General features: G+C 50.2%; 6 protein-coding genes across 6 annotated transcripts; 3 read left to right on the top strand and 3 right to left on the bottom strand.

The window, feature by feature from the left end:
• The first annotated feature begins 5 nt into the window (after positions 1-5).
• VE01_09137 (uncharacterized protein) lies at positions 6-1,708 on the top strand. Its single transcript, XM_018278553.2, has 3 exons — positions 6-364; positions 414-1,387; positions 1,440-1,708. Exons 1-3 carry the CDS (start codon positions 40-42, stop codon positions 1,647-1,649), a joined length of 1,509 nt encoding a protein of 502 aa, XP_018126513.1. The 5' UTR covers positions 6-39; the 3' UTR covers positions 1,650-1,708.
• A 72-nt stretch (positions 1,709-1,780) lies between these two features.
• Positions 1,781-2,931, top strand: VE01_09136 (uncharacterized protein). Its single transcript, XM_018278552.2, has one exon. It carries the CDS (start codon positions 2,102-2,104, stop codon positions 2,702-2,704), a length of 603 nt encoding a protein of 200 aa, XP_018126512.1. The 5' UTR covers positions 1,781-2,101; the 3' UTR covers positions 2,705-2,931.
• On the bottom strand, positions 2,830-6,669 carry ALA1 (Alanine--tRNA ligase). The gene is made up of 6 exons (XM_018278551.2): positions 6,281-6,669; positions 5,803-5,948; positions 5,711-5,737; positions 5,621-5,656; positions 3,165-5,570; positions 2,830-3,106 (listed from the first exon to the last, which is right to left on the bottom strand). Exons 1-6 carry the CDS (start codon positions 6,540-6,542, stop codon positions 2,933-2,935), a joined length of 3,051 nt encoding a protein of 1,016 aa, XP_018126515.2. The 5' UTR covers positions 6,543-6,669; the 3' UTR covers positions 2,830-2,932.
• Positions 6,536-7,518, top strand: VE01_09134 (uncharacterized protein). The gene is made up of 2 exons (XM_018278550.2): positions 6,536-6,827; positions 6,886-7,518. Exons 1-2 carry the CDS (start codon positions 6,722-6,724, stop codon positions 7,455-7,457), a joined length of 678 nt encoding a protein of 225 aa, XP_018126514.2. The 5' UTR covers positions 6,536-6,721; the 3' UTR covers positions 7,458-7,518.
• An 87-nt stretch (positions 7,519-7,605) lies between these two features.
• VPS8 (vacuolar sorting protein) lies at positions 7,606-12,369 on the bottom strand (the record flags this gene model as incomplete). The annotated part of the gene is made up of 1 exon (XM_018278549.1): positions 7,606-12,369. The coding sequence occupies one exon, from the start codon at positions 12,367-12,369 to the stop codon at positions 7,606-7,608; it is 4,764 nt and encodes a 1,587-aa protein (XP_018126517.1).
• Positions 12,370-12,455: 86 nt separating this feature from the next.
• On the bottom strand, positions 12,456-12,769 carry VE01_09132 (uncharacterized protein; the record flags this gene model as incomplete). Its single annotated transcript, XM_018278548.1, has 2 exons — positions 12,456-12,599; positions 12,647-12,769. The coding sequence occupies 2 exons, from the start codon at positions 12,767-12,769 to the stop codon at positions 12,456-12,458; spliced, it is 267 nt and encodes an 88-aa protein (XP_018126516.1).
• Between the last annotated feature and the right edge of the window lie 34 nt (positions 12,770-12,803).

Here is a 12,803-nt window from a genome sequence, read left to right as displayed (position 1 = left end):
CGTTGAGCTTCACACAGAAATCGGAAAGTTCACGCCCCCATGGACTCCCCAGTTGTAACGCAGCTGTTTCGGCAGCTCTTCAGGCACAGAGCCTGCGAAGCTGTGCGCCGGCATTCGACTCTACCATTGAGGCTGGGGCACCACGCCCGCGGCGGCCAGGGGAAAACATGGACAGCGGGAAGGAGAGCAGTGTCAAGCAGCGAGGGCTCAAATAGCGAGAGCAACTGGCAGCAGAGGACTGATCTGTTGCCTCAGAACATGTCACACGAGTTCAGCAAGTATCCTATGGTTACGTCGGAGCAATTGAAGACCAGGAGGGAGCGGCCGACGCGGGTGAAGATGCTCACGCGAGACTTCATAGAAGGTTCGTAGGTTCACATCCGCGCCGAAACTATATCTAATCATGAATACAGACAGTCTATATAATCCATCCTATGGCTACTTCTCGAAACAGGTTGTCATCTTCACCCCCGATGAGCCCTTCGATTTCCTCAATATCCAAGACGAGCCGGAGTTCCATCGCTTGCTGGGCCAAAAATACACCGATTTTGAGGATAAGCTAGATCGTGTCCAGTACAATGAGACGCGGCAGCTGTGGCATACACCGACCGAACTGTTTGCCCCATACTACGGAGAAGCCATTGCGCGGTACTTGGTTGCAAACTACAAGATCTCTCAGTTCCCCTACCACGACCTAATCATCTACGAGATGGGCGCTGGTAACGGAACACTCATGCTCAATATCCTCGACCATATCCGCGAAACCGAGCCAGACGTATACAACCGCACGAAATACAAGATTATTGAGATTTCGTCCAACCTTGCGTCGCTGCAGGCAAAGCAGTTGGTCAAAACTGCGGATTCGAGGGGTCACCACTCCAAGGTGGAGATTATCAACAAGTCGATCTTTGAGTGGAACCAGACGGTCCCTTCGCCATGCTATTTCGTCGCTATGGAAGTATTCGATAACTTTGCACACGATGCTATTCGCTACGACCCAGTGACCGAGGACCCGATGCAGGGGACTGTGCTCATTGACGGCCAAGGAGACTTCCATGAGTTTTACTCGCCGTCAATAGATCCAGTCGCCGCGCGCTTCCTTCGCGTAAGGCATGCTGCCACTGGGGGACGCTATCCGCATCCTTTATCATCGAGCCGTTTCATCCGTGGGTTGAAGACGAAGCTCCCCTTCATGCCTAACCTGTCGGATCCAGAATATATCCCGACAAGATTGATGCAGATGTTCGATATCCTAGCCAAGTATTTCCCCCAGCACAAGCTGGTGACGAGCGATTTCCACTCCCTGCCGGACACAATCAAGGGGGTTAATGCTCCGGTCGTGCAAACGAGATATCAAAGGACGACTGTGCCTGTTACAACACCCCTCGTAAGTTCCTATCCAATGCGTGGCATTATGATAGATCTCTGACATGAAATAGGTTCACCAAGGCTACTTCGATATCCTCTTCCCCACAGACTTCACAGTCATGGAAAACGTGTACCAAGCACTGACCGGCAAGCTCACCCGCGTCCTCTCGCACGAGGAGTTCCTACAGAGATGGGCGGATGTGGAAGGGACGGAAACGAAGAGCGGCGAGAACCCGTTGTTGACTTGGTATAAGAATGCTAGTGTCATGACTACTGTGTAAGATGTATTATTTATGTATATATAGGGGGTCAGTTGGAATAGTATGATGATACCCATGGCAAACACCACCGCATTTTCATCACTTAAACTGCATACGTTGGTGACATGCAATGCTGTAGGATCACTATCCGTATATGATGGCTTGGTGGGTGCCGAATGGCCGTATTTATAACACTGTGCTTGCGTAGAAAGATTTGGCGCCAAGTGCCCAAACAAAATATACCAACCACTGGAGCTGGCTGTCGCATTTTCGAATTCAATACCCAAGTTCACTGATAGCCATCTTTAATTACGAAGATCTACTGATTTAGGAAAGGCATGTGAGTGACTTTATTTGATATCATACCAAGAATTCCGGACAGAACCGTCGACAGCGCCTTTCCCTTCTGTATGAGTCAACGACGTCCAAGACCATCGATCACAGACTGAAACCTGCAGCATTTAGACCGCAAGATGCGTGTGACCATTTTGCCATACGACGAGTCCTGGGTGACGGAATTTTCAACAATTCGAGCTGCCCTCTCCGCCGCGTTGACAACCGTCAAGGTCATCAGTATTGAGCATGTTGGGAGTACATCCGTGCTAGGAATGGCTGCAAAACCCGTCATAGACATAGACATCGTTGTTGCAGAAGAAGATATCACGGCCGCTACAACTGCACTCGAGCTCAATGGGTACACTTATCACGAGGAGACAGCGTCCCTTGACCGATATTCGTTCCGATACAATAACCACCAGGGCCACGTCAAAGGCACTGAAGAGCAAATGACCGGGGAGATTCGGCGGAATGTGTACATTTGTGGGCCAGGTTCCCTATCATTAAAGAATCATCTTGCTGTGAGAGAGGCGCTGAGAAACGATCGCGAGCTCAGAGAGGAGTATTCGAGGGTGAAAATGGAGCTGGCGAAAGACGATCATGCAACACTTTCAGACTATGTGGATGGGAAAGACGCGGTTCTTCGAAAGGTTTTAAGTAGGGGAGGCTTATCAAAAGAAGAAATCGATGACGTTGAAAAGGCAAATATAAGGACAGAACGGATGACACCGAACTCTTAATTATGCCCATAGTCGAGACTGGCGGCTGGTTCAACTACAGGCAGAGGGAGTAATTGGCGGAGCGTTATTTGGGAAAAGTCTATTTGATGGTATCACAAAGCCAGCACGAAATTGCACCACAGTATCCTCTGCAATTACAACAGACAGTATATTTCTATCTTCGTTGTGATAATTTACACCATGATTGGTCCGTTGAATTCACCCCACATATATGAGTATGAACGACGCTTAGATCTTCAACTTGCTTTCAAGCCACTTGGTAGCAGCATCGACAGCCTCGTCAATCTTCTCGGGCTTCTCACCCTGTCCTTGGCGCGTTGGCTGCTTGCCGCCAGACTTGCCGCCAAGAATATCAACTACGGCCCCTGACCAATCTTCAGCGAGAACATCCGTAGCATGGGCCTGTGTAGTGAAGTGGTTAGCATGCATAGATAAGAAGATCGTGGACAATTTTGCTTACAGTTCCAACATAGACACCGTGAATAACGGCTCCATGCTCCTCGCCTCCAGCAAAGACGTAAACCGTCTTATCCTTCGCCTCCTTCTTGCAGTAGTTGATAACATCGCTGATAGCCTTGCTGTTGGCAGAAATGGGTAACCTCGCAACGTAGAAAGTCTTATCCTTGTTCTCCGGGTCCTTGAAGTAGGCCTTCACTGCATCGGTAGCAGTGCTAGACTCAGCCTTCTGGCGCTTCTTTTGCTCGTCAACAACCTTCTTCGACTCCTTGCTGAAGCGTTCACGGAGTTGCTCCTTGGTGAGAGTGGAGATCCTGAGACCATTGAGGTCGGAAGAGATGGCCTTGATTTCGCGCTCCTTCTCAGGTCCGTATGGCAGTGCCTCGAGGGCGTCGAGCCTCTGTGAAAAGTCCTTTGCAGCGAGCTGGACTTGGCGGGCGGCCTGTCCAGTGTACGCAATAATACGGCGGATACCCTTTGCGATACCGCTCTCCTCAACAATGATGAGGTCCTTGATCTCTCCGGTCTGGTCCACGTGTGTGCCACCGCAGAACTCGACGCTGACCTTGCGCCACTCCTCATTCTTTGGGTCAGCAAGCAAGGTGTCAACATCAACACCGACAGAGACTACGCGGACGGGGTTGGGGTAGGTCTCGCCAAACACAGCGCGGAGACCGACAATACCCTGCGCCTCCTCAAGCTGGACATCCTTGGAGTAAATCTTGCAGTTTTGCCTGATGTACGAGTTTGAGAAATCCTCAATCTTTTGCAGCTCTGGCAAAGTAAGCTGAACCTTGTTAGAGAAATCGAAGCGGAGCTTTTCCGCATCGACCAAGGATCCCTTCTGGTGCACCTCATCGCCGAGAACTTCTCTCAGGGAGTGGTTCAAGATATGGGTTCCGGTATGGTTGTTGCGAATGGGTTGCCTCCTGATTTCGTCATATTCAAGTGTGACCTCGTCACCAGCCGAAAGCTCTCCCTGCTCTAGGAATCCGTTGTGAAGAATGTAGCCACCGTATGCCTGGACATCAACAACCTTGAACTCAGCCCCGCCATCAATACCAATTCTACCGACGTCGGCAACTTGGCCACCAGACTCAGCGTAGAAATTGGTACGATCTAACATCAACCCAAAGTTTTGACCAGCTACCAACTCCTTGGTGGATTTCAGGAAGTCCTTGCCATCATAGATGAACTTGACTTTACCGGTAGTAACGTTGCCAGTGTACTTTGCGTCGTCGATAGTTGGTGGTACCTCGGACTTGTTTAGCTCAGCGATCTGATGGACATCCAGCTTGGCGAATGCAATGACACCCTCCTTTGTAGACTTGCTTGCTTCGCGAGCCTTCAGCCTTGCAATTTCGATCTCTTCGTCATTGTAGCCAATGCTACGCTCATCGGCCATAATCTTGGTCAAATCTTCGGGGAAACCGTAAGTGTCATACAGGCGCCAGACCTCGTCTCCGGTGAGGCGGTTAGTGCCAGACTTGATTGCTCTTGTAGCAAATCTCTCAAACATCTTTTCGCCGTTATCCAAGGTCCTGGCAAATTGAGCTTCCTCCTCGTCCAGAATTTCAGCAACCTCAGACTGCATCCTGACAATTTCGGGGAATTGTTCGCCCATCTGCTCGACCAAAGCTGGCAGAATCCGGGAGAAAAAGTTTCCAATATCGGCATTGAAGTATTTCCTGGCATAGCGCGATCCTCTGCGGAGAACGCGGCGGACAACGTAACCACGGCCCTCGTTGTTTGGAACTGCTCCATCAGAGATAGCAAATGTGAGGAGACGCACATGATCCGCAATCACGCGGTATGCGGTGTCGATTCCGTCGGTATCATCCTTGCCATACTTATCAGTGTATGGTCGAGCTTGGGTAACCTCATGGATTTTGGCGAATAACGGGGTGAAAACGTCAGTGGCGTAGTTGGAAGTCTTGTCCTGGAGAATAGACACGAGGCGCTCAAAGCCCATGCCGGTATCAATATGCCTGGCGGGAAGAACCTTCAAGGACCTGTCCTTTTGCCTGTCGAATTGCATGAAGACGTTGTTCCAAATCTCAAGCACATTTGGGTCATCCTGGTTGACTAGACTGGCGGCGTTTCGGCCACCAATTCTATCAAAGTGGATTTCACTGCAGGGTCCACATGGTCCGGTCTCTCCCATCTCCCAGAAGTTATCTTTAATGTCTCCTGGCAAAATGTGGTCTTCGGCAACACCAACTGCCATCCAGAGCTCCTTGGCCTCCAAATCAGCCTCGAGGCCAAGGTCTTTGTCGCCCTCGAAATAAGTCACATAGAGACGGTCCGGATCTAACTTAAAGACCTTGGTCAACAGTTCCCAAGAGAACTCGATGGTCTCCTTCTTGAAGTAGTCCCCAAAAGACCAGTTGCCCAACATCTCGAAAAATGTCTACTCGTATGTTAGTACGGCTGGCAGAGAGCAATCTGTGTCTCACTTACGTGATGGTAGGAGTCTTTTCCAACATCGTCGAGATCCTGTAGTGAATTCTATAAGTAATTTGCCTTTCGCAAGTAGCCAGTATGCCTTACATTGTGTTTTCCACCTGCTCTAATACACTAAAAAGATAATCAGCTTGAATTCACGTGATTATGCCAGTCGCTGGGGGGGTGGTGTAGCTCACCTTCTGGGTATCAACAGCACGCTTCATGCTGGCAAATGCTTCGGTGGCTCCAACTGTACCCAGGAAGATAGGCTTGAACTGGTTCATACCAGCATTCGCAAACAGGAGGGTAGCATCATTGTGTGGCACCACCGAGGCGGAAGAAACTGCGCGGCAGGTATTAGCAGATTATCTCGAACAAACAACGTCCTGAAGCATAAATAAAGCAATCATAGCATATAGACATAGTAATTTCAAACAATTTGGGCCCAGATATATAAAAATTCGTGGTTGTGAACCCCAAATCCTCATTCTTTATGTGCATGGTGGGGTATGTTTCCCCGCGGCGCGGCTCAGTCAAAAGCTTAGGGCAGCTCGAATGACGACAAAGGAACCTTAAATTTGACTGTCCAACTTCGATGCGGCGATATTCGGTTTTGTAATCCTCCATATAATCACTGAAATCGCGGCGCAGAGAAGAAAACGGCTCTTTACATACCAATCTCGTGCTGTCTGTCGGCAAAATACTGCAGGAACGTCTTCCTCACCAGTGGCGCGGGCCACTCTTGGGCCGTCTCGCTGGCCATATTGCCCGAAAATCGTCTTCCTCCGGCGATTAAGTGTATCGGTGATCGTCTCGAAGATCTTGGCGCAGTGAGTCTCTGGGTATAACGAGGGAGGATACGTGTGGATTCGACGGTGCAGAAGATAGGCGAGTGAGTCAAGAAAGACGTCGACCTCCACAAGCCGCCGACAACCATCCAGCGCTATCGTCTGCGAGACGAGCCGCCCAATCGAACAGCAGCTACAAACAAAGAATCAATCGAGCTCGACGTCGCGACGAGAACACAAAGCTCGTTCGCTGTAGATAATACAATCTTATTGACGAGCGGTTGATAAAAGAAAAAGTTGGCTGGAGCTCGGGCTACGAAATAATGTGATGGAGCGCCGTCGCGCGATGGACGGCAGGGTCAAGAAGAGAAAGGCTGAGACACTGGATGTCAACAACGACAGACTGTCGAAGAAGCTTAGCACTCTCAATTTAGGTTCTTATTCACTCCGTATTCATTTCATTCGGACTCGGGCTAATTTCAGCTGATGTAGACCACAATGCCGATCACCTCCATGCCTGCGTCGAGCAACGACCCAACACGCTCCCAGTCCTCAAGACACCAGAAAGACAACCAGTTGACGAAGATACGATGCGATTAGACGATACGAAACATAAAGTTTACATATACGATTTGGATAAAGAGCTCGAGGAGATCGAATCATCGGAGGACGAAAATAAACTGGTCTTTTTACCAGATATCGAGAAGCGCCTCTTGAACAGGCGCATACCCTCATCTGTCCTCGCGAATAAGGATGGAGAACTAGCGGGAATGAACAAAAGCCAGGCCATGGTATTATACGATATCCCACACTCACTGACTTTAACAGACGAGAAAGACAGTGTGAGGAAAGCAATCCTTGAGTCCAGGCGCAGGGCACAGGAGAAGCTGGGGGTAGGCCAACCAGGAGACCATAAAGAAACATCGGAAATACCAGCGAATCAGTCGGCTTCTAAGCCTCTAGTTTCAGCCCGTCCTCTCACTAACAATAACGTTGTTATTGACCCAGCTGTAGAGCCTATGGCTGTAGAAGAGGGCGAGGCTGATGGCATGGACCTCGATTGATACGGTGCAGTAACATTCAAATTAAGTCGTTATATACCATTATACAGCAGTCATCACAAGCCAATATCATTCGTTCTGTGTTGCAGTGAAGACGCGAACGTGACGTTCCAAGTCCGTATCAGGAAATAACTATTTGAGCTATATACAGCTATCCATCTATTGGACATCTAAACTCCCTCCCATCATGTGCAGGCTCTCTCCAAGTCCCTTCCGCCTTCTTTGCCAGTGCAGCTTCGAGACATTGCCGATGGTACAAATGCCTGCACGCAAACACAACAAGCGGCCCCAGGTCCGGCACTTTGCTTGTAGCCATGCCATTAAACCCATCCCCGCGATCTTCGTCATCCTCATGTCCGTCAAAAGCCTTGGCCTTGCCTTTACCATCCATATTACCCCCATCCTGCGATTTCGCCCTCTCCTTCCCGCGACCCGCCGCCCCGGATTTCAGTAACCATCGCTCTTCCCGCTTGATGGCATCAGCAGCCTGCTTCCCCTCCCATCGCCCTAGGACATCGCCAGCTACGCCGGGTCCCCACGTTCGGCGATGGCATCCTTCGCACACCGATCCACGAGGCCTCCACCCCCGCTTGCGCAGATGAGATGCGGAGTCGACGTTGACGAAAAGATCTTTGTCGAGCAGCCTGTTAGCAAGACCAAGGATGCTCTCTTCATATGCGTATGCCGAAAATATGGACGTCAATACAGCTCGGAGATCCGTGATGGTGGGGGATGAGACGGATGCTCTTGTGAGGAAGGCGCGAAGGATTCGGAGGAATGATATATTACCTCCAGAGGGCCCAGACGTAGCCGTAAGAAGAGCTGTAAAGGTGGTTTGCACCAGGGAACGTAGGCTGAAGAGAAGCTTCCCGCCATCGAGATTTGTTGCTTGAAATCCGTCTAGATTTAACAGGGAAGAAGAGATATTCTTGGTGATTTGCACTACTGCATCGATTAATTCGAGCCAGAGTGATTCTTGAGGGTTCAGCCCAGTATTCATAGCCGATTTTCTCCTTTGAGTTCCGTTTACTGCCTTGCCAGATGTAGATTTGCTGTTCTTTTTGCAAAGCCAGATCCCCACACCTGTATATTTCTGGAGCGATTCAAGAAGAACTTCTGCGGCCTCTTCAAGATTGTCTGGATGCATATCTTGGTCGTTGGATTGTAGTAAGCCCGTAAGTGCGCCTTCAAGTTTACCAAGATGCTCAGTCAGTCTCTTCATTGCGTCTCCAATGAGGCCCTCTCGGGCCATTAATATTACTGCAGCATCGACAACGCCGCCATCTTCCATGGCTGGGAGGACTTTATCAAGACGAAGATCCGACGCTTGGATACCCTCTACAAACTCCGCCACATGTAGGGCATCAAAGCTACACATTAGCAGGACATATCTTTCGATGAATAATTTCTCGTGAACTGGCTTAGCCTCAGGGTTTCCGACCTTTTCTGGCTCGAGAATGGCCTGGAGATACCGGTACTCGTGTTCGGGATCTTCAGAAAGCGCGTCCAAGATGTCCTGGTGCAGCTCTAGGCAATATTCCGCCACTGTTTGTGCTGATTTCACGGCATCGATAGCTACGAGGTCTCTCGCATGGCTTCGAATAACACCGTGTATATCTTCGATTTGCTTCGGGCTGGGGCCACCTTGAGCCCTCAGACAGTCGCCAATAACATCAAATACCGATTCTTGATCTTCTGGGTCTTCGAAATATGTTTGCAGGAGTTGCCCATATTGCTTGGCGGATTTGTATACGTTCTTCAGCGCCCTGAAGAATTTGGCTTTCCGGAATAGGGGTATTAGGGATTGGATATCTGTTGGGTGATAAATAGACAACAAGTACTCCGCACTCAGCTGAGCATCGTCAGCTATATCATCGCCGGGATAGTTGCAAAGTCCAGTGAGGATTTTGTGGAGTGATGACCCTGAGAGCAGCAGGTACTGAGGGAATTTTGGAAGGTTCCTTGCAATAAACATATCCAGGTATATCGTATCCTCCGGAGCAAAGTCTGCTCGATTCATCACCTCAAGCAATATGCTGATAATGTATTGGCGATTGACGGATTGTCCAAAGAGTTGCTCTTCGCGCATATCGGGGTCAGCCTCTGCTGGATCAGCCTCATCATGAGTATCATTAAGAAATGGGTCCTCAAATGCTTCATTCAGCGAACTCAACAGGCTGGGCGCGTCGTATTTTAAGATCATGCGAAGGTAGGGGAACGATGGCTCGTCATCCGCATGTGGCATCGTGAGGAAAGGCTTGGAACTCCCAACTGGCCAGGTGATAGTATTTCCCGAGAACAAAAACCAGTAGATCTCAGACTTTGCTTTCTTGGCCTGCTCGTCTGTGAGAGGCTGGCCCGTGGGATACACACGCCCTGTGAGGGTATATGACATGTATGGGAACATTTTCAACGCATTGACGCCGTATAGGGGATCGTCCATCAGCTCGCCGTTCGCCAGATGGCCACCCTCTTGGACCATTGGTACTAGCAATTTTAATAGGTAGACCAACGGCGCGATATAGTCATCAAGAGCCTGGGTCCAGATATATATTAGGGCATCGTAGAGGTTGTTCTGTTTGCACAGTGCCGTAATCTGGTCTATATCAAACGTCGCAGTCTCCATACGGCAGAGTATTTCTTCTAATCGGCTTTCTAGTCCCTCCGAGACGAAATGCGAGACCAGAGACTTTACGACAATCGGCGGAACTGTAGTTATCTCCTCTTCCAATATGTAGGGCTCGAGAGTCTCCAGAAATACACCAAGGAAGTCGCCATGTTCGTACCATTCATACACATCGTCGAAAAGATAGTCCGTATCATCAATGGCAAGCGAAGCCGCAAAACAAGCCTGTGCGAGTTCTTTTAATTCCGTCTCTCTCTCACTTCTCCTAGCCGACGTCTTGCTGCTTCCAAAAGCGAATTTCAGAGAAGCGGTCATAATCTCCAAGAGCTTATCTCGTACAATGGAATGCCTTAACCCGCTGTCCTCAGGTAAGCCAATGGTAAGCTTATCCGCATCACCCGTGAAGTAAGATGTTGCCAAGTTGATCGCGCCGATGTAGTCGCCGTTTTCCATAAGGGCGATCAGCCGATCGGCCCAGTTTGATACTGCTCCTATTGAGATGTCATTGAACCCAAGAAGGAACATCCGGCCTTTGTAAGCTCGGAAGCTCATATAGAAAGCATCTGCCACCACACCATGCATCGATGAATCTTCCTCGTCTAATTGTTCAACTAGACTGTGCAGCTGGTCTGAAAATAGATCCTTGTGATAAATATGTTTGTAAAGGAGGTCAAATGCTTCCGTCATCCTCATTGTGTGGTCTTCGAGGATAATGAGTCTCTGGGTTATCGTCAAAACAGCCAAAACCGATCGACTAAGCCATTGAACGGCAACAATTGCTTCATCAGACTTCCAGCGACTTCGCGCCTTGAAATTCAAACTGGGCTGTTTGTCGCCCTCCGCTTCAAACTCTTCAACATCCATGATGGTGAGGACATTCGACCAGCAATACACCAGTTTAACCTTCGACACTGTGTCTCCAGTTTCCGGGTCTTTCACTTTCAGCTTCACGGCTGGGAACCATGCTAAGCAACCACTCATGGCTCCGTGGGCTGCGACTTCTTTCGGACGAGCAGCTTTATGTTGTGTTTCCGCAACTGGTGTTGTCGAAACGATAACCAGTAAATATGGCGTTAACATGGCTGTCAGCCCCAGTGTATCCGTCCCGCGCTCCACATTACCCAGTGGCAGAGATGCAAACGCCAGAACAGTGCTGGGTTTCCGCGGTTTCCCAGTAATGGCAGAGTCGTTGGGATACCTGCCAAGTATCCGTGTCGTTTTCACGCGGCGGCCCACAGAACCAGTCCCTCGAGTTGCAAGATGCGAAAATGCCATCCCACGATCATCAGCAGAGACAATAGCAGTGTGTCTTGTGCCCAAAAACCCCAAGTGAGTGATGGCAACGTTCGGTACGTGGCCGTCGAGACTCCGAGCTTGCAATGTCGACACTTCTACCGCCGGTATATGTAGAAATGGCCGAGAAGCTTTAGCTATCTCCCAAGTGAAGATGTCTCCACTAACATGCCCCCCAGCAACGGTGGAATGGTCAGCCGAAATGGCTATGGAGCTGATAGCGCCAGACTCCACAGCTTTAGTGCCTTGTCCGATGATAGACTTCAAATTTTGGTGATAGTCGAAGACCAGAATTATTCCTTTCGAAGTCCCCACGACAATAGACGCTGACACAGCTATGCAAGTAGGCGTACCAAAATTCCTCTTCCCAACCTCCGAGAAGGTTTGCCCATTCATTTTCTTGAGCTTCGTCCAACGCACGACCTCCCAAGGGGGCGAGGGAGTATCGACTTCTTCTCCATCCAGAGGCACCTGGCTATTGAGCGAGACCTGCCGCGAATGCGAGGGGTAAAATGCCGGTGATAGCGCTCTCGGTGAATAGACACCAGATGGCGGAGCAAGACGAGATGAGAATCGGCGATCGAATGGCCTGAAGGACGGCGTGGGGCTGCCGAGCATTTGTCGAGAGGCCATCGATGGTAAGACACTGCTTCCTGGCGAGGACATAACGGAGCCCTGTATGGAAGGCGTATCGTCTGGGATCGACATCATTGAATCAGCCGGGCTGCCATTCCTTATAGGAGTGTGCGCCGGGGAGAGATCTCCAAAGTCGCTCCCAGCCTCATCCATATGCTCGTATCCGTCGCCATGGACGCCGTTCCCGGTGCGTGCCGGAGCTGCGCTCGCAGCAATTTCCTCCTCCAGCATATTTGATATCCTGCCTTCTCCTCCATCGCTATGTTGTTCCTCCCACTCCTCATCTCCTCTATCCCCCGGCCTCCCATTATCTCCCGCCCCCACTACCGACCCATCCGTCTCCGACGAAGAGGAGCTCATCGGAGTGTCCTATACTGGCGCATGGCACCGATGTCGTATTTCAGCGGCGCAGTCAATGGCGCAGATCTACGCGGTATCTTAAAGTGCTAATCGGATTGGCTCTGGAGTGCGTGGGAATCGTCAATGGGTAGCTCGTTGACATCTAGGGTGCGAATTGGGGTCTGTAGATAAGCTTCGTAAGAGCTTGCGATACGTGCGCGGCCCCCTGGTGTAGTTTCCTTACTCAGGCACTGGAAACAGAATCAGATTCGAAGGTGATTTACGTCGAAGAAATAACCTCCAAGGCGATGAAGAGGTAGCTCTTCTCGTTCTTAGCAACCCAAACTGGTAGCCTGTTGTGACCAGGGAGGTCTGCCGCTGCGGAAATTGCCGCGAACCTGGGGAGGTACGACGACGCCATGGACTAGGCTATCAATTTCTCCAACCTCAGCCTT

This window comes from Pseudogymnoascus verrucosus (assembly GCF_001662655.1).
Source record: "Pseudogymnoascus verrucosus strain UAMH 10579 unplaced genomic scaffold scaffold_57, whole genome shotgun sequence".
In the NCBI taxonomy this organism is placed as follows: Eukaryota; Fungi; Ascomycota; class Leotiomycetes; order Thelebolales; family Thelebolaceae; genus Pseudogymnoascus; species Pseudogymnoascus verrucosus.
Note: the sequence above shows the minus strand (reverse complement) of the source record. Positions and strands in the feature narration are given on the sequence as shown.